A 21,402-nucleotide genomic window follows, 5' to 3' on the forward strand; every position below is an offset into this window, starting at 1 on the left:
TTAGCAAAGCTTTTGACACGGTCTCCCACAGTATTCTTGTCAGCAAGTTAAGGAAGTATGGGCTGGATGAATGCACTATAGGGTGGGTAGAAAGCTGGCTAGATTGTCGGGCTCAATGGGTAGTGATCAATGGCTCCATGTCTAGTTGGCAGCCGGTGTCAAGTGGAGTGCCCCAGAGGTCGGTCCTGGGGCCGGTTTTGTTCAATATCTTCATAAATGATCTGGAGGATGGTGTGGATTGCACTCTCAGCAAATTTGCGGATGATACTAAACTGGGAGGAGTGGTAGATACGCTGGAGGGGAGGGATAGGATACAGAAGGACCTAGACAAATTGGAGGATTGGGCCAAAAGAAATCTGATGAGGTTCAATAAGGATAAGTGCAGGGTCCTGCACTTAGGACGGAAGAATCCAATGCACCGCTACAGACTAGGGACTGAATGGCTAGGCAGCAGTTCTGCGGAAAAGGACCTAGGGGTGACAGTGGACGAGAAGCTGGATATGAGTCAGCAGTGTGCCCTTGTTGCCAAGAGGGCCAATGGCATTTTGGGATGTATAAGTAGGGGCATAGCGAGCAGATCGAGGGACGTGATCGTCCCCCTCTATTCGACATTGGTGAGGCCTCATCTGGAGTACTGTGTCCAGTTTTGGGCCCCACACTACAAGAAGGATGTGGATAAATTGGAGAGAGTCCAGCGAAGGGCAACAAAAATGATTAGGGGTCTAGAACACATAACTTATGAGGAGAGGCTGAGGGAGCTGGGATTGTTTAGCCTGCAGAAGAGAAGAATGAGGGGGGATTTGATAGCTGCTTTCAACTACCTGAAAGGGGGTTCCAAAGAGGATGGCTCTAGACTGTTCTCAATGGTAGCAGATGACAGAACGAGGAGTAATGGTCTCAAGTTGCAGTGGGGGAGGTTTAGATTGGATATTAGGAAAAACTTTTTCACTAAGAGGGTGGTGAAACATTGGAATGCGTTGCCTAGGGAGGTGGTGGAATCTCCTTCCTTGGAAGTTTTTAAGGTCAGGCTTGACAAAGCCGTGGCTGGGATGATTTAACTGGGAATTGGTCCTGCTTCGAGCAGGGGGTTGGACTAGATGACCTTCAGGGGTCCCTTCCAACCCTGATATTCTATGAGTCTATGATTCTATGACTGGGACTGGGAACCAGTGGAGCAGGGGGAAGAGGAGAGAGGTGCTGGGATGCAGGGGGGACAGCCGGAACTGAGTGGGCAAAGAAATTGGACAAGAAGCCTGATAGCTGGGTTGGGGGGCGAACATGGAGACTAAATAAAGAGCCATGTGAGGGGGATTGGGACTGGGAGTCAGTGGGTGGGAGGAGCGACTGCAGGTTCATATTGGGAAGTGAGAGAGAGAAAATAAAGAGCCATGAGGAAGGAGAACTGGGAATGTCTGGACAAGGAAACTGAGATGTAATGCAGAGGGAGACTGGGACATGGAGTTCAGAGATGAGAGACCAGGACTTGCTGGGCAAGAAGATGGGGAGTGGGATGAAAAGCCTGAGGAGTGGCGACTGAGACTCTGGATGACAAGTAGAGGATGGGGATGAGGGTCCAGGGAAGGGGAAGAGATGGGGACAAGAGTCCTTAATTACATGATCACCTACTTATTTTTTTCCAAAGGACCCCTACCTCATTCAGTGCACTGCTCTGGGGATAAATCAGTGTTGTGTAGCGAACGAGGCTGTTGTCCGTAGAACCTTGCCTCACTTGTTGCAGAAGTTAGAATTCGTGTAAGAACTTGAATAGTGAATGAGACAGGGGATTACAGGAAGATTAAGGCAGCTGAATGCTGCCTGGGAAAATTATATTCTATCCCTGCTTCTGCCATGGAGTTCCTACATGATGCAGGACAAGTTACTTAAACTAGACTTTTCCCAGTGTTCCTCAGTCTGTGTACCTGACTTGACACTGTGCAGTCTGATTTTTCAGAAATGCTGCAACTGAAGTTAGTGCTATGTAAGTTCTCTGAAAAATCTCAAATTGGTCTCCCAAAATCAATGGATACTTTTGACCTCAGTGCCTTGTCTGTAAAACTGGGATAGTACCACTCCCTCAACTCACAGGGCTGCTGTGAAGACAAATTAATTCCTGTTTGTGAAATGCTCAGATACCACAGTGATGAGCACCATAGGAAAGCCTGTGAGGAAATTAATAATTTTGTCTTCAGAGCAAGGTTTGGATAGCATTCAGTAAATAAAGCATGTAGCCACCCACTGAATGACGAGGAGAAAACAAAATATTTAATAGTTGCTTTTTAAGTAACCGCTGTTTGTTTTGTGCACTGAATGAGGCAGGAGTCCTATGGAAAAAATGTGATCATGTGGTTATAGACTATCATAACCCATATGTACAAGGTTGCCTAATTATGGCTGCACTGGCAACCTCCTGGCATTTACTAACTTTTGAGTGCTTGACTTTGCATCCTTAATTTTCTTTTAACGTAGTTTTTGTGTGTAATATGTATATTTGTTTATAAGTGGTCCCTCCATTCCTTTATTTTTTAATACAGAGAATTGAGATAAATGTGGGCTTTGAAATGGTATAGGTGATATAGGTAAAGGGCAAAGATTAATATATTTTTTCCAAGATTTCCCCCAGGTTCTTAGAATCTATGCTGGTTCTATATTTGGGAAGAGAAACTGTCATTATGGTGGAATTCTTGTCAAGAATCAAGTAGCTGTATATATGATATTATGCTCATTTCAATTCAGAGTTACCAGCAAATTGGAACCCTTAAAAATGTAGCAATTTAAACTTTCAGATTATAATGACCGAGATAGCCACTGCAATGTTTTTATTTATACATCAGTGTCTATATGCATAATAGAGTTTTGTATTAAGTAGGCTTTTCTGTCTTTCTCTTGGCAAAATCATTTTGTTATATGAAATGTTCAACAGTCATCGTGGAATAATTGAGATACAATATTTCTGCAATATCCTATTTACATTCATTTTGGGGGTATCACAAATACATTTATAATTTGTTTTTAAGTTATAGCTAGACTGTAGTAGTGTTACCTTGAGATATGTTGTTGTTGTGGCAAAATGTATAGATATACAATCAATACCTTCATTGAAATAAATGTTGGGTGAAACCTTCCTGCAGAAGATTTGACAGAGAGGCCATTTCAGAAAACGATCACAGTGTCTCAGTGTGGCTTAATATGCAGTACTTTAATACTCTTGAGTAGGGAGTGTAGATAATTGTTGCTACTGTGCTTCAAAAGTAGAAATTTTTTCCGTGATAGATTAAAATGTCTCCCTATTGGTTAATTCAGATAATGGTCATGGATTGGTGTGTGAGACAATCAAGAATATGTTTTTATGGTGAGATTTTAATGTGATTGAAGTGGAATTGAGGAACTTAAGTTTGCAGAGCAACCAAGAAAAGCTTTTGTATGTACGAGAAGCAGTTTTGCTGGATGTTAGAACAGAACTATTTTTATGGAATTACTACATGTGTATAAACTTAGCTGATGGTTGGGTCATTTATGCTTGTTTAAAGCATTAATAGCTATTTTATGAATTGTACCTTCATCACAAGGAACAAATCTGCTTAGTTTGTCCTTTCATTTCTCCCCAAAAAAGAATCAGTTCACTGTAGAAGTCCTACTTTTTTTGACCAGTTGGAAGAAATGTGTTCAGACATGTCTAATTTTCACATTCAGTTCCCATAATTAGACATGCAAATATAGTATTTGCATGTGTAAATTACTAGTTAGATGTTTAAATGACTGCTTACACATAAGGATACCTCTCTGGAATGCTCAGTTTTGTAACTGTTCACCTTTTTTACACACAAGTACTGAAAGTTGGGCTGTATGAGTTGGATTTTCAGAAATATGGTAGGCATTGCTCTAATTCTGTTCCAAGTAAAGTCAATGAGAGCTTTATTGCTAACTTCATTGGGAGCTGAGTTAGGCCAGTGCTGAGCACTTTTGAAAATCTCACCCTGTAGTACAGATTTTTCCTAAAAAAAGTAACACTATTGTTTAACTTCTGCTTCAGTCTGTATGTTTAATTTTTCTAGGTAAAATCCATTTTGCCTTTAATAAAATCATTCCATTTTATTGGAATGCACATCAATATAAAGATTTTGGAGGAAGACTAGACTAAAGTAGTACTTAGTTTAACTACTGTCATGATTTGACATAACTCAGAATTTCCTTGCTTTTATAATTGTAGACTTACTACCGTGGTCTAATTCATCTGAACACATTGGTAATGGTTAGTTCTCACTTAGTCTTTTTCCCTGTGCTATCCTTCCATTTCGGTTAAGAGTTATGCTGAAGTATCCATAATAAAAACAGCCTAACCATGACATATTGGGATCATGGTCAGGCATAAATCTAAAGGGTCAGTATTAAATCCATTTATATCTTGGATCTAATGTATTCGAGTCTGAGACAATGCAAACCTGGTTGTGATGAGATAATTCCTAAAGAGGTACAAATACCTTTTTCTCAGAATAAAGTCAAATAAATAGGTACATCTGGTTAACAATAATGTTTCAAATCTAGTAGCTAAAATCACTTAGATCAAACAGTTCAAACTTTCACATAGTTGCCAGTCTTTGTGAATGGAAGAGGAATAAGCTTTTGTTAACGTGCCTTGGAGAGGAAAGGGACACTTGAAAATAGTTAGCAGAATATGTGTAGTGCATTAAATTATATTTCCTTCAGAGCTATGGCACCAGAAGCTGATAAAACAGCAGACAGAAATGCAGGCTTTGCAAACGCTACGGTCTGACTGCTATTTATAATAATGAAGCAACAGTCTCTTGAACATACTGATTGCTCTTAACTTTGAGTTTAAATCCAGAATTATCTTACTGACTAATGTGGTGCTGTCAGTAAGGATAATGGGATCTGTTTAATATTAAGAATATGGCTAAAGACACAGATTATCTGAAGCACTATTGATTGGCTAGCTGGGTCTTTCTGATGTCACACTCTCAACAGTTCACAGCTGGGACTTCATCTCGTAAACGCACACAAAATTGGCTAATCTCATGTTCTGTGTGGGAGTGGGTGAATGTGGTTATGGAAGAGGAAGAAATGCAGCTGAAGGAGAGAAGTCACTTCAAAATGCCCCCTCCTCCAAAGTGCAAGCTGGTCCTTCCTGCAACACTTTGTGGATCTTTTGGACACACTTATCTCATTTTCTAGTGTAAAAGCTAAACTGAGAACTATTCAATAGTTCAGATTATTTTTATGAAAGAGAGCAATTTGAAAGTAGCTGTTAGGCCAGTGACTCTTTTAGTTTCTGATGATAGGAGTGTCCAAATAACTCAGGGAACCTTGAAAAAAGTGAGAGAGAGCTCAGAAAAAAATTGACTAAAAATATATTGAAAATAGTTGGGGAAATGAAGGTACATGTCAACGATTCCCTACTTTAGCTTTCTTGTAGGAACTGCCTTTCCTAGTGCAGGGATTGGCAACCTTTGGCACGCAGCCCGCCAGGGTAAGCCCCTGGCAAGTCGGGCCGGTTTGTTTACCTGCCGCGTCCATAGGTTTGACCGATCGTGGCTCCCACTGGCCACAGTTCGCCACTCCAGGCCAATGGGGGCTGCGGGAAGCGGCACAAGCCGTAGGATGTGCTACCTTGCTCATTTGATACCTTGCTGGACTTACGCTGTCAATGTGGCTCTCCCAGCGAGCATCACTTAGTGGCTTCATGGTCAGATTTTTAACGCCTGTGAGTATCTTCCATCTGATAGTTGATGCTGAAAAAAGGATATATATTCTTTGCAGTACTCTGAGGAGAGATACGGAATCTGACACAACCAGATTGAGGGAATGGCAGCCGCAAGGCATGTAGAAAGCTACTGGATTCAGCATAGGGATCCTTGCCTGGGAGCCACTGTTTCTTCCCTTCATGTTCACGCCATTGCCGTAGCATTGGCCACGGCAGTCATGTAGCTTTATTTTATTTTCATTCAAAATGTTCATAAACAGTTCTGCTAGACCTTTTCTAGAAGAGTCTTCCTCAGAGTGGAAACAGTTAGTGTTCCTTTACTTGGATACAGCCAGCATCGTCGTCAGCAAATCTTATTGTAAATTATATCTTTTCACTGTGACTAATGTCGGGTGTGCAGTCCATTATTACAGCGTAATAGTTTGCTTTGCTGTGCCGCATCAATATGTTATCAAGCACAGTCCTTGCCATAAGGTCAATCAATTCATTTTCAATTGTTTTGCAACAGTAATGGTCCATAGTTTCTTTACAAACTACTCGACGTAGGTGCTCACACGTCGCATTGTCATATTTCCCAAGGAACTCTACCAAACCGACGAAATTACCATTATGTTCAGTGAACAATTTATCTGATGAGCCCCGGAAAGCCAAATTATTCTTTGCAAGAGGAAGATAATTGATATCAGATCCTTGAGCACATTCCTTCAATGCTGGATTTCTACATTAATAATGTGCTGGTTTTCTGCATCAATGCATTTATTCAGCTTGAGCCTGGACTCAACCTCCATCCATTTGGAGTATGCTGTAAAATAGCTGGGTGACTTTTCATGGGCAGCACAGTATGGGGAGGAGGTGAGCAGCCCTCAGTGGTGAAAGAACAGGTTAAGGACTATTTAGAAAACCTGGACATGCACAAGTCCAATGGGCCGGATTCAATGTATCCGAGGGTGCTGAGGGAGTTGGCTGATGTGTTTGCAGAGCCATTGGCCACTATCTCTAAAAACTCATGGCAATCGGGGGAGGTCCTGGACAATGGGAAAAAGGCAAATATAGTGCCCATCTTTAAAAAGGGGAAGAAGGAGAATCCGGGGAACTACAGATCGGTCAGCCTCACCTCAGTCCCTGGTAAAATCATGGAGCAGGTCCTCAAGGAATCATTTGGAAGCACTAGATAGAGAGGAAGGTGATCAGGAACAGTTAACATGGATTCACCAAGGGCAAGTTATGCCTGACCAACCTGGTTGCCTTCTTATATGAGATAACTGGCTCTGTGGATATTGGGAAAGGGATGGACATGATATACCTTTACTTTAGCAAAGCCTTTGATACGGTCTCCCGCAGTATACTTGCCAGCAAATTAAAGAAGTATGGATTGGATGAATTGTCTATAAGGTGGATAGAAAGCTGGCTAGATCGTCAGGCTCAATGGGTAGTGATCAACGGCTCGATGTCTAGTTGGCAGACAGTATCAAGAGGAGTGCCCCAGCGTTCGGTCCTGGGGCTGGTTTTGTTCAACTTCTTCATTAATGATGCGGATGATGGGATCGATTGTACCCTCAGCAAGTTCATGGATGACACTAAGCTGGGGGGAGAGGTGGATACACTCGAGGGTAGAGATAGGGTCCAGAGTGACCTAGACAAATTGGAGGATTGGGCCAGAAGAAATCTGATGAGGTTCAACAAGGACAAGTGCAGGACAGAAGAATCCCATGCACTGCTACAGGCTGGTGGGGACTGACTGCCTAAAGCAGCAGTTCTGCAGAAAATGACCTGGGGATTACAGTGGACGAGAAGCTGGATATGAGTCAACAGTGTGCCCTTGTTGCCAAGAAGGCTAACGGCATATTGGGCTGCATTAGTAGGAGCATTGTCAGCAGATTGAGGGAAGTGATTATTCCCCTCTATTCAGCACTGGTGAGGCCAGATCTGAAGTACTGCTTCCAGTTTTGGGGGGCCCACTATAGAAATGATGTGGACAAATTAGAGAGAGTCCCAGTGGAGGGCAACGGAAATTATTAGAGGGCTGGGGCATATGATTTATGAGGCGAGGCTGAGGGAACTGGGATTATTTAGTCCGCAGAAGAGAAAAGTGGGGTGGGGGAGGAGATTTGATAGCAGCCTTCAACTACCTGAAGGGGGGCTCCAAAGAGGATGGAGCTAGGCTGTTCTCAGTGGTGGGAGATGACAGAACAAGGAGCAGTGGGGGAGGTCTAGGTTGGATATTAGGAAAAACTATTTCACTAGGAGGGTGGTGAAGCACTGGAATGGGTTACCTAGAGAGGTGGTGGAATCTCCATCCATAGAGGTTTTTAAGGCCCAGCTTGACAAAGCACTGGCTAGGATGATTTAGCTGGGGTTGGTCCTGCCTTGAGCAGCAGTTGGGACTAGATGACCTCCTGAGATCTCTTCCAACCATAATCTTCTGTGATTCTATGATTCTATGTTACTTCAGAGTCTCAAGCTAAGTTTTATGACATAAAGCAGGCTCTGATGTACTGATTTGTGGTATGCAGTTTTCTCACTGCTGTTTCTGTCCTCATACGAGGCTGATTCTTCTTTATCATTTCTCTCCTTTTCACGTAAACTAGATTTTTTTTTGTCGTCATTCTCCTTTCTATGTGAGCCACATGCTTCTTTATCATCACTCTCCTTTTATGCCACCAGGAAATGTGGACTTTTCTCCATCACTTTCCTCACATTTCCATTCCTCATCTTTTCATAATAGGACTTCCATCATTTTACACTTTGTTCCTCAATTTCTTCTGCACTGGGATGATTGCTACTGCCTAGAGCCCAGTCTGTGTTGTTCTGTTTCAGATATTTTCCCATCAAATTTTCCCCTTTCTGCAAACTAGATTACAATTGAGGTTTTCGCTTCCTATAGTGAGTTCCTGACTGGAGACACCGTGCCCCTTACATAATCATGAGGCATGGTTGACAACATTGTAAGAGGTTCAAGGAAAATGTAGTTTTTGAGAAAGTCTGGAAGGGTCCATGAGATTCTAGAAAGGTCCCCCAGAACATTCCAGGAAGTTAGTGAAAAATGAATCCACATACGGAATACTTTTAAAACATTTTGTTTACCCTTTTGTTGCTAACAACAAAAACAGCATTCCAAGCTTGGCGACCCCCATACCCATAAATATGGCCCTGGTCTTGAGGGGCAGGCAGCAGATGGGAGACATACTCACAACGAATTCAGAGATAGAGTGACTCTGCAGGAAAAAAAAGCTAAAAATAAACCAAAATGATCGGGAAATTTGGATGAGGTTTCTTTTTTATTATGTAAATTTAACAATCGACAATTCCCATGAAGGAGATGAGTTTTGGTCAATAACTATGTGCACACATTTTGCTAAGAAATTAATGTTGAGACTGAGCCTGTTTTCATTTCTAGAACTGAAATTTAATCTCTGCACTTTGAGTTAATTTAAAAATCTTAAACAGATAGATACATGTAACCTGGTGTATGTTGTTTACCTTAAATGTCTTGAGGAACCTTATCACAAACTTTTTGAAAAGCCAAGCAAATTATATGCAACAGGGTAAGGGTCAAACTCCTGATACATATTAAAAACTTGCATGGATAGGAAACAGCTTTCATTACTAGTTGCTCTTTAGAAAGGATGAAAGCCAAGTTAAATTATTGTCTAATGTTTATTAATATATTAGTGACTGACAGTAGAAAGTTGTTGAAAATTTGGTTAGTCAATGCTAAAGATCGTGGAAACTCTAGATCTTTAAATAGAATAGGGTAGCTAATAGCAGAAAAAATTAGCTTGACTAAAGAATAAACATAAGTTGGTATCATCAGAGTAATTTAAAGTATCAAACGTAAAGTGTTTATAGATCATTAGCAATATCTAAAGTACTGTTACTAACTAGGTCACATAGAAGTAATTGGTGCACCATCATTCTGTGTGTGTTTTGAAGTGCAACTTTAAAGGCTGTGTATGTTTCATAACTTGAGGAAATAAAAAGAGTGAGAAAAAACATTTATTGAATATCTTTTCTGTGTACAAGAAACAGCAATAGCTACATCAGTCTTTACATTATCCTCGGTTGCTGCTAAACCTTTCCTTGCAAAGACTAGACAACAATAATATCACAGGTTTCAGAGTAGCAGCCGTGTTAGTCTGTATCTGCAAAAAGAAAAGGAGGATAAATTTGTTAGTCTCTATGGTGCCACAAGTCCGCCTTTTCTTTTTAACGATATCACAGTTAATAAAATGTACACAAAGTACAGAAAACCTACTGCTGGGTGGAAAGGGGTTTCTCCTTGAATTTTGATTTTAAACTTCTTGAGCACAAAAAAGAGGTGTGCAAGTAACATCCCATGTGCATAAAAAAGCAAGAGGTGCCACGAACTGTCTCTCATGCCCTAGGAGTGTGTCTTAATACCGAAAGTGCAGTTAAACTTCCAAGAATATTGTATTCATGTCCTGGAAAATCTCGATCGCGTGGTTGTTAATATATTTTGAAGATTACATAAAAAGTACTTATTCACAGTGTGTTGTAGAGAGCAAGATGTGCTAAAATAATTTAAGACTTTTTTTATTATTTGCATCCAGATTATGCTATGTGCTCTACAAATTGTCTGTTTGCAGATTAATTCCTTTTTATTCTGTAATTTACTCCAAAGGAGGTAAATTAACAAATGTGTGGTTTTATGTATGCACAGAAATATATGTGTATAAAACTAAAAACGCTACTTTACAATTAGAACTGTGTGTGGGATAGGTAGAGTTTCAATATTTTTGAAATTTCTTCTGTTCCAGAACAAGGACATAAAAAAATTAAATATTTCCAGTGAACTGAAATACTGGGAGGAAAAAAAAATTGGGGGTTTGTGCTAATCAAATGAAACTTTTTTTTTCAATTTATTCTTTACATTTTATATTATATAAAAATAAACTCAAACAAAAAATCTAAATGTTCTGTTCCAAAAATGTCAAAAATGCTTTTTTCAAACTTAGTTTCAAAATCAATTTTCATCACAAGTGGTATGTTCCTTGAAATATTTAGCTGTCGACAAAGCAACGTTTTCTGACAGAAAAATATTCTGCTGGAAAATTTCCAACCAGCTCTACTTAGAATTGAAGTTTGATTGTATATTAATATTATTGGATATTTTAAAAAAATATTTGAGCAATATATTGGGCAAGAGAGTTCTTCATTTTTTAAGTCTTTTAGGCTCACCTGTTGACACATGGAATACATAAGAGTGATTTCTGAATGTTAGAAGTACAAATGGATTCAGATGTTTAGCTCTTTCTCTGCTAGTTCTGGCTCACCTCACTGACTCAGTGTAGCACAGACCAAACACAGTTTGTGAAAACAGAGTAGCTAGAGTTACTTGTAAAGCGCTCTCTTGGGGGTCAATAAAGTCTATCTTTGTTTATGTAATGAAATCAGGGAGCAAGGGTCTGCTGTAATTTTTTGCTGATGGGATTCCATTGGTATTGTCTTTCAATGAAAAGCCTGAATTTAATAAACCTTTAAGGCTGACTTACTTTTTCTCATGATGTGCTGCCTAGCCCTAATGGATTGCTGTTGATAATTTGGGTTGTTTTGTTTATGTAGTGTTAGAGCTTCTCTTTAAGCAGCTGGCTGGAAACTGAGATGAAGGCTGCCTTAATTCACTTTTAATAAAAGATCAATGGGTTTATTGTGGGAAAAATAAAATACAGATGTAAACTTTACCTGATATAAGAATTAAATGTATGTTTAACCTTTCTTTCTTGTTTGTTCAATGCTACTGGTACTTAATCCTCTTTGTTTTTGAGACTATTATCTTTCTTTTGTGCTTTTACATTTTAAATTTGACTTAAACTGTAAAAACAAACTATGCTGATGATTTCATCTCAAATGCTCACCAAATCCCTCAGATTTTTCAAAGTATTTAAAAAGTAATCTCCAGACTGAAGTCTCATTAAAACCTTTGCTCTTGCTCTGGGACAAAAGTTCAGAGAAGCTTCTGATGACTTTGATTTGGAAACTGTAAAACAAAAAATGGCATGGTGTGAATTGTTAATTTAAGTTTTCTTGTAAGTCTGCCAAGTTGTCTCCAGAAGTTTACAATTAATATCCAAGAATGCTTAATAATATCCTGAATGTCATATTAAAGATTTTTTTCTCTTTTTATATTAAATATAAGAAGGAAAAAAGCCCACTAGTGAAAATAAAAATAGAGCATGCCTTATTTTTGTAAAAGAAATAAGTCCGTGTTTACATGGCAGTAAATTAGCCTTTTAGAAAGAAACATCAGTCTCAGAGAAATCTTTCAGTGATGATTGTTTTCAGTATCTTTTTTTTAAAAAAACAAATCAATTGTCAAGATGTGTGCACTGATTTTTATGAAGACACTCATTTTATTTTTGGTACTTGGAAGGTATAGGATTTTAGATAAGGTTTACCGATGTGATGTTCATCTTATCTACAGTAGAAATTAAAACAACTTCTTATGGAGTTTTTGCAAATCCCAACCCAAAATGTACTGACATTTTGTTGTCTCAACAAAACTGGTTTTTGCAAATCCCTGGAAAAGAAAATCTAGCCTTAGCAGATAAATAACTTGAGCACTGGATTTAGAATCTATGAGAAGGCAATTCCATTATACTATAATTTCCAGATCTATTAAACCCACTATTTACACATTCTTTTAAAAAGTGCAGCATCCTATTATCTGCAAAATATTTTCCGCTAGGCACGCTTTCTCGATTGAGAAGATGAGTCCTCAGCAGGTGGCACTGGAGCTCAAGTGCTTAGAGTTCGAGGTGGTCTATGAGGCGATGTAGTTTTTTCTAATGGAAGTCGTCTTATATTTAAGAATCCTCAAGATGGTCACTACCGTAACTACAGTACCATAAGAGCACAGGATTTTAGGTTATTAGGACAAAATTTATTTATGCCATAGGTCAAATGAAATTTTATTCTTTAATTTGAATCCAAAGATGAATCTTTTTGGGCAGTTGTTTTGGAAATCTTCAGTTACACTGCTGTGATGAACCTAAATGAGACTACCTGTGCAAAGGTTTTTTTCCTCTTGAGACAGCATGCTCATTTCTTCTGGACTTTCTGGGTATATTTTTAATATTTCCAGAACTGCTTCTTTGTGATATTGATTGTACACTTTGATATTTTTCTTAGAAAGGAAAAATGAAATCTGAGTGTTTGCCAGTGATTGTTTATGGAAAGGTTGCTAAAATACACAAATGAAACCCTGGCTAGATACTTATGTTTTCTACAGTAAAATGGGAATGTATGAAGCATATCGTATCTTCTCATTTAGCTGTTTAAATTATTTATGGTGAATCAAATTATATTGCCTGTAAGTTGTTTTTTTGTTTTAAAAAAAAAGTCTTAGGGTTATATCTAAAATACAGCGGTATTGTTCTAATGTGTTATAAAGTGGTTGTAGACTTCCATAAAATCTCCTGCTATGTGCATTCTGTAGCTTTCCTGTAGTTTTTGAAAATTAAATTAATATAACAGAGTTATCCAAGTTACTCTGAGGAACACACACACAGCTTCTCCCTCTTGATGACATTGCAGAATTTGGATTTAGGTAGTTAGAGTGAACCACAGCATTTAAAAAAGGGAGGAAAAAACGTGTATGTAATGTTTGGGGATACTTGAAAACAGAGCGGAGATTACCTAAGAGGCTTGGGTACTGGTATAGTTTTCACTCTACATACATTTATATTTCAAGTGATATCCATGTGATAAACTCAGCCTACCGTGACCACCTCATCTGCACTCTATCCATCTCCAGCATGACTATTGCTAAGATTCTAAATATTTGGAGGCAGGAAACATAAAGCAACTTGCCAGAGAGCCATTTGCTTCTCTTCGTTCCTCCTCCTCCCCATGTGGAATTTCCCCACAAAAATTTAATGGCTCGAGGTTCAGAACAGGCAATGTTTAGTCCTGGGACAAGGACAGGCATAAGCTCCAGTATCTCATAAATTGCCAGTTGACCAGCATATGCTCCATCCCCCCTTTCTAATATTAGAGGGCACTTGTTTCTAGCTATGGTAGATTACAGTGTAGTGAAAACTGTACATATATATTGAGATTAGGTCTAAATCTAAAAAAGATGAATATTGTAATTAATTCATAAATGTCAAACACCATAGAAGTGAGTTGGGATGATTTCACTCCTTTCTATATGCACACTTCTTTTGTCTTCGGTATTAGTAATTCAGGTCCTTTCCTGTCAAAGATCATGATGAAAACTTTCAGGTGACGACCCAGGAGAAAGTATAAAGGGCCCAACTGAATGATTCCAAGGACTGCATTATGTTTTCCTCCTCTCTGATAATATATACTCACTGAAGGATGTAAGATTTCCTATGAGTTTATATTGAAAAAATCCTTTGTATATGTTGTAAATTTCCACCATGGTATGAGGGAATGTAGATATTTTACATCTATTAGTATGACTCACGCATATAACTTTTTTCATGCTGCAGTGAGTTTTAATGGCACAATATAAATAGAAAGCCAATATGAATTTAGAGACAGAACTTCCATTTTAAAAATGAGAGTTTTAATGAGAGTTGTCAAACTAACTACTCAAGTCAACTTTGAAATTTTCTCAAATGTCTACTTTACTTTTATGTAAAGAATTGGGTTTGGGGCTATATCACTGAAATTATGAGTTCCTGGGGTTTTTTTGTTTCGAAGCTGTGATAGCTCTAAATTAGATTGCATTTTAATCGTAAATCTTATGACAAAAATGTTCCATGTGTAATGAAGGTTTGTGGATTTGCCAGGGATAGAGTTAATTTTAATTTGAGGCTCCACTTTATTCCTTGAAAGTGGTGTTTTTTCACAGTTAGATATCACTATCCATTCTTAAAAACATCTTGGACTTCTGCTTTTGTACTTGTTACAGGCAGTGCTTGAGGTAGCCATTTCTTTGGTCTTTCCTTTGGTTTAGAATCTGCCAGTTAATACTTGACTCTAGTTAATTTTATACCTAAAGCTTCACCTCAGAACACACAGAATTTCACAATTAATCCATGTAATTTTTCAGAGGGCTGCACATTTATTTAATTTTCAAAACTCAGAACTTTAAACTCAATATATTTTCAAACCCAGTGTAAACTCATTTTAGGGAAAATTGAGTTAAGATGAGTGACCAAGCTTTCCTTGCTTATGTAGATGAAAGTACAGTATGCAAGAGGCTGAGCAAGAGTTAAATTGCCTTATCCCATTGTTTAGGTTGGAAAACAGCTCTCAGAGATGGTTACTAAAATATCTGTCCACTCTTGACCATTTGAATCCATAAATAATTACACTTGTAATACAAACAGGTTTTTACTCAATCTAGCTGAAAAGACAAACTGGTTTCCAAATCCCCAAATTGTTTCGTTGGGGTAATGGTGACTTAAATTGTGCCGTAAGTGTTACACTAACGTTTCATTCAACAGCTCTGTTTAGAAAGCATAACATTTAAGAGTGGTTTATTTAATAAAGCAATTTCTAGTCTTTGGCTTAGACGAGAATGTTCTAAAGCCATGAGGTTTAAGCTTATACTTGGAGTTGAGGAATATTGTTTTAACTTAAAGTAGAAATTTGCTTTTCGTAAAACAGCAATAGTTACAAACTGATCCTGAATGATTTTCAAATGAGAAAATCAAGGTCAGATAGAGAGTTTTTAAAGTAAATGTTTTATTGCGTGTTTTAAGCAAACACTGTATACGGAAGGCTACTCTAAATGAAAACTTCCTGGTTGTCTGTAAATGCAAAGTAATCAGTTTAATCCAACAAAAGGTATTGATTATACAGAAGCCTTAAAAAAAACAACCTGCAAATTGGAGTCATTGATGGAAAGAGAGGCATTGCTAGTGAGCAGAATGAACTATCATTTGAAGTGGAAGGATGGAGTGAATGGAGCTGGGAACCGTTAGAAGGGCTTCGCTTGCTAGAATCTTCAGGAATGTAGCCTGGATGTGGTTCTGTGTAAAACTGATTAGTTAATCTTATTTTTTCAGTGATCAGTCTTAGTATTGCAATTACTAGGTGGTTTTCTCATTCTAACTGTAATAAGTATGAAAGCTGCTGATCAGTACTGTAAATGGGTGGTTAGTATTTTAATTGTATGACATCAGTGTATGAATTTCTGACTTAGCATGCCTGAAGTTGAAGTAATTGGCAGGAAGCAATTAATTGAAAATAATAAAACCAGATCATCTAAATATTGTCGAGAGTTTAGTAGCAGGAGAGAGGATTTATGCTTGTCTCAAAAAATTCAGAAAATTTATTTCTTCTAATTCTTCAAGATCAAATGTGCCACTGCATAAAGATTTGAGTATTCAAGTGGAAGAACAGAACACTGATTAATTTAATTCTGTGAATGAGATGGTTTCAAGGACATTTTTGTCATTGAAGTATAGCCGCAATAACAATTTAAACCCTTTTTCAGATCTTCTATCAGCTCTTTAGCGTCAACTTTTTTCAAGAGAATTTTTTGGCAGTAGAAGATGAACATCAACTGATTGCCTTTTTTATTACGCAAAATGAACTGTTTAAAGAAGTGGCTGAAACTGTTTGAGATGCAGGCTTCTGACTCTGCTACATTCAGTGTGATTTGTCATAATTCTGCTCACGAGCAGAGGGTTTCAGACCCTATGTCGCTCGAATTTGTTCTTAGTTTTTTTACTTTTCATAGCATAGCCCTTGTTTTTGTAACGTGATACATGTTTTCTGTTTGAAAACTAGTCATGTTGGATAGTGCCACCACATTTCTTGAACTGTGTATGGAGGTTCAATGGGGGGAGTGACTAAAATGAATAACAGGTCAAAGGTGGGGTTTCAAAGTAATTAACAGCTCAAAGATCAAACTTGTTTTAAACGGGGTGAATTGACTGATTAGAGTGACAAATTATTGCTGAGGTGATAATTTTCTTTAACTGCTGGGATAAGGAATATTTTAGTTGTTTTTTCATTTCTAGAAACACCTTATCTTGGGAAGATTATCCTTTTAACAAAAATTCTATCTCTGGGGCTTTCCTAATGCTACTCATGATATTCTTGGAATGACTTGTATATTGAATTAACAAAAATGTTCCATTTCTTCTTTTGTATTTTAATATTTCATTAAAGGGCGTAGAACAAATTATTCATCACTAACACAATAAAAACAGTTTGCTGCCTTAATGGTGGGTCATACTGTTCTTTTTGTGTTTCGAATGAACAACATTTCAAACAAACTGCTTTTGTAGTGCTGAATTTTTTATTGTCAGCACCAACTCAGCAAGACTGTAGGTAATAACTGAGTTTAGAGTTCAAAGAAGCAAGACTTGAGTATTCATTGTGGACACCATAAAATATATTAATATATTAATTTGAGAAACTTTTTTTTAAAAGATACCCAAGTCAAGCTTGTGTTTCTGAGATGGTGCAGAAATCACTAACAGGGTCACTTAATGTTTATGGTGAAGTTGTTTCTGGATCATTTTGTTTAGTCTTGATTAAAACCATTCCTTGCACATAGTGAACTCTGGAGTCTTTTAGCTGGCATGTTGTTATGTAACTGATATGTCTATTCTTTTTTTCATTCTTCTTCATAGGGTCAGTATAGGCCATCTGACTTATTGTGTCCAGAGACATATGTCTGGGTACCCATTGAGCAGTGTCTACCTACACTTGAGCACTCTAAGTATTGTCGCTTCAACCAGGACTTAAAAGCAGGTAGGTTTATAATAAAAGGTAGGCCAAATTGTCTAACTTATTTTTACAATATCTATCACTGTCATCATCTGCTAATAAGATTTCCATAAAGCCTTATATCTATTTTTATAAACATCAAAAAAGCACTTCCAGTAATCATAGCAAATAGAGAGCATGTCTTCAGCTGTCTATTAACAGTATGCAATTGATGAAAATGAAAAGGTTTCAGTGTATAATACATTCCATAGAATATATGTAATTTAAAGTGAATATTTCCTAATGGCTTTATGTGAACATATACATTATTTATTCAGTCCATTTGATGAGCTAAATGACCAGTCTTTTCCTTCTTTAGACTTCAGTCTGATACAAATATTTAAATAAAGAGAAAGGAAAGAAGTCAGGATAAATATCTTAAGCTGAAAAGAGTACCAAAATTGAATTAAAAGGGATCTCCAAATGCGTTTATTAACAAAAAAGTTTCAGTACCTGTAGGGGATTATGTGATGAATACCTCAAATAGTGAAGATAAGAGGAGCGTTGTGCATATGACTAATCTTGACTTCACCTTGTTTTACCTCTTAGTGTCTGGATTGCTTCTTTCACACAGTGATTCACCAGCATGTGCTGTTCTGATCAAAATCATCACAGTTTAGAATGCAAAATGATAAAAAAGATTAAAAACAACATAATAGAATAAAAAAGATGTACCTCTCCTGTAGGCCAACTCAATGCTCCGGAAAGGTTCTGTAGGAGTATTATAGCACTGGATAGCACATGCATGAGAGAGGTGGCACAAGGACAGGAAGCCAGCACTGCATGTCTTTGGGAGACCTCATTTTAAAAATAGTTTAAAATGAGGTGCTGAATACCTTTCTTTTTCACCACAAAGCTGTCTCTTCATATCCCCACGCTATGAGGTCACCGACCATTGTACCATTCAAAGATGTAAAACCATTAGGGTATGTCTACCCTACAAAATTAGGTCGATATTATAGAAGTCGATTTTTAGAAATCATTTTATTTAGTCGATTGCATATGTCCACACTAAGTGCATTAAGTCGGTGGAGTGCGTCCTCACTACCGTGGCTAGCATGGACTTACGGAGCGGTGCACTGTAGGTAGCTATCCCACAGTTCCCGCAGTCTCCCCCGTCCCTTGGAATTCTGGGATAAGCTCGCAATGCCTGATGGGGCAAAAACATTCTTGTGGGTGGTTTTGGGTACATGTTGTCAGTCCCCCCTCCCTCCGTGAAAGCAACGGCAGACAATCCTTTTGCGCCTTTTTTCCACGCAGACGCCATACCGCGGCAAGCGTGCAGCCCGCTCAGCTCAGCTCAGCTCGCCGACACCGCCGCTGTTGTGTCCCGGGTGCTGCTGGCAGCAGACAGTGCAATAGGACTGCTGACTGTCATCATACACAGCTTCTGCTGCAACTCTGCTCTGCTGCTATTGTTCCAAGAGCGAATTTCTCCATGTTGTCTGTCATGGGCTCCTGGGTACATGTGTTCTCCCTCGGGAAATGTGCGCGGTGCTAATAGTCATCCTCCACCACTTCCACTACAACTCTGCTCTCCTGCTCTCATGAATCCACCTCACAGGTCCTCTCGTCATTCTCTATAAATGTCTATTCTCATGGCATCCATTGTCAGCCACCACTTCCGCTGCAACTCTGCTCACCTGCAGTCGCCATACCACGGCAAGCATGGAGCCCGCTCAGATCACTGCGGCAGTTATGAGCATTGTAAACACCTCGTGCATTATCCTGCAGTATGTTCAGAACCAGAACCTGCAAAAGCAGGCGAGAAAGTGACAGCAGCACGGTGACGATAGTGATGAGGACATGGACACAGACTTTTCTCAAAGCACGGGCCCTGGCAATTTGGACATCCTGGTGGCAATGGGGCAGACTCATGCTGTGGAATGCCGATTCTGGGCCTGGGAAACAAGCACAGACTGGTGGGACTGCATAGTGTTGCAGGTCTGGGATGATTCCCAGTGGCTGCGAAACTTTCGCATGCGTAAGGGCACTTTCATGGAACTTTGTGACTTGGTTTCCCCTGCCCTGAAGTGTAAGAATACCAAGATGAGAGCAGCCCTCACAGTTCACAAGCAAGTGGTGATAGCCCTATGGAAGCTTGCAACGCCAGACAGCTACCGGTCAGTCGGGAATCAATTTGGAGTGGGCAAATCTACAGTGGGGGCTGCTGTGATCCAAGTAGCCAACGCAATCACTGAGCTGCTGCTATCAAGGGTAATGACTCTGGGAAATGTGCAGGTCATAGTGGATGGCTTTGCTGCAATGGGATTCCCTAACTGTGGTGGGGCAATAGACGGAACGCATATCCCTATCTTGGGATTGGACCACCTTGGCAGCCAGTACATAAACCTCAAAGGGTACTTTTCAGTGGTGCTGCAAGCACTGGTGGATCAGAAGGGACATTTCACCGACATCAACGTGAGAGGGCTGGGAAAGGTACATGACGCTCACATCTTCAGGAACTCTGGTCTGTTTGAACAGCTGCTGGAAGGGACTTGCTTCCCAGACCAGCAAATAACTGTTGGGGATGTTGAAATGCCTATTGTTATCCTTGGGGACCCAGCCTACCCCTTAATGCTCTGGCTCATGAAGCCATACACAGGCACCCTGGACAATAGTAAGGAGCTGTTCAACTATAGGCTGAGCAAGTGCAGAATGGTGGTAGAATGTGCATTTGGATGTTTAAAAGCATGCTGGCGCAGTTTACTGACGTGGTTAGACCTCAGCGAAACCAATATTCCCATTGTTATTGCTGCTTGCTGTGTGCTCCACAGTATCCTTGAGAGTAAGGGGGAGACGTTTATGATGGGGTGGAAGGTTGAGGCAAATCACCTGGCCACTGATTACGCACAGCCAGACACCAGGGCGATTAGAAGAGCACAGCAGGGCGCGCTGTGCATCAGAGAAGCTTTGAAAACCAGTTTCATGACTGGCCAGGCTATGGTGTGACAGTTCTGTTTGTTTCTCCGTAATGAAAACCCTCCCCTTTTGTTCACTCTACTTCCCTGTAAGCCAACCATCCTCCCCACTTGGATCACTGCTTGCAGAGGTGAAACGTTGTTTCAAAATCATGCATTCTTTATTAATTCATCACACAAATAGGGGAATAACTGCCAAGGTAGCCCAGGAGGGGTGGGGGAGGAGTGAAGGACAAGGCCACACTGCACTTCAAAACTTATTGAATGTCAGCCTTCTGTTGCTTGGGCAGCCCTCTGGGGTAGAGTGGTTGGGTGCCCGGAGCCCCCCCATCCCCCCCGCGTTTTTCGGCATCTGGGTGAGGAGGCTATGGAACTTGGGGAGGAGGTTGGGCAGTTACACTGGGGCTGTACCGGTGGTCTGTACTCCTGCTGCCTTTCCTGCACCTCCACCAGACGCCGGAGCATATCAGTTTGATCCCCAGTAGCCTCAGCATTGCTTCCTGCCTCCTCTCATCTTGCTTGTCCCTCCTGTCCTCGCGTTCATTTTCTGCTTTCTTGGACTCTGCCTTTGTTTGCCTCCACGCATTCTTTCAGTGTGGAAGGACTGCCTGAGCTCAGAGAACATTTCATTGCAAGTGCGTTTTCACCTTCTTATCTGCGCTAGCCTCTGGGACGGAGATGATAGGAGGAGCGTTGAAATATTTGCAGCTGTGGGAGGAAAGAAAGGGAGAGTAGTATTTAAAAAGACACATTTTAGAGAACAATGGGTAGACTCTTTCATGGTGAACCAAGCTGTTAACATTACATAGCACATGTGCTTTCGGTACAAGGTCTCATTTTGCCTCTTATATTGAGGGCCTGCCAGTTTGGTGTGAGAGATCTCACACAGGGCCAGGCAACAGCATTCGGCTTGCAAGCAGCCATGGTAAGCCACAGTTTTTCGGCTTCTTCAACCTTCATAACATGTGGGAATGGTTTCAAACAGCAGCACCCTCCTTTCCCATACCAAGCACCTGTTGGGTTGGGCATTTAAAAGGAGGGGCTGCG

At 39.7% G+C, this 21,402-nt stretch overlaps 1 protein-coding gene across 3 annotated transcripts in view; it reads left to right on the forward strand.

The window, feature by feature from the left end:
• Positions 1–21,402, forward strand: part of ATE1 (arginyltransferase 1) — a 182,397-nt gene that overhangs the window by 126,093 nt on the left and 34,902 nt on the right. For all 3 annotated transcript variants that reach the window (XM_077823002.1, XM_077823001.1, XM_077823000.1), the window contains one exon: positions 17,299–17,419. In XM_077823002.1, coding sequence (XP_077679128.1) covers positions 17,299–17,419 — 121 coding nt within the window. The remainder of the gene's footprint in view (positions 1–17,298; positions 17,420–21,402) is intronic.

The sequence above is a fragment of the Eretmochelys imbricata genome, chromosome 7, assembly GCF_965152235.1.
Source record: "Eretmochelys imbricata isolate rEreImb1 chromosome 7, rEreImb1.hap1, whole genome shotgun sequence".
NCBI classification, from domain to species: Eukaryota; Metazoa; Chordata; order Testudines; family Cheloniidae; genus Eretmochelys; species Eretmochelys imbricata.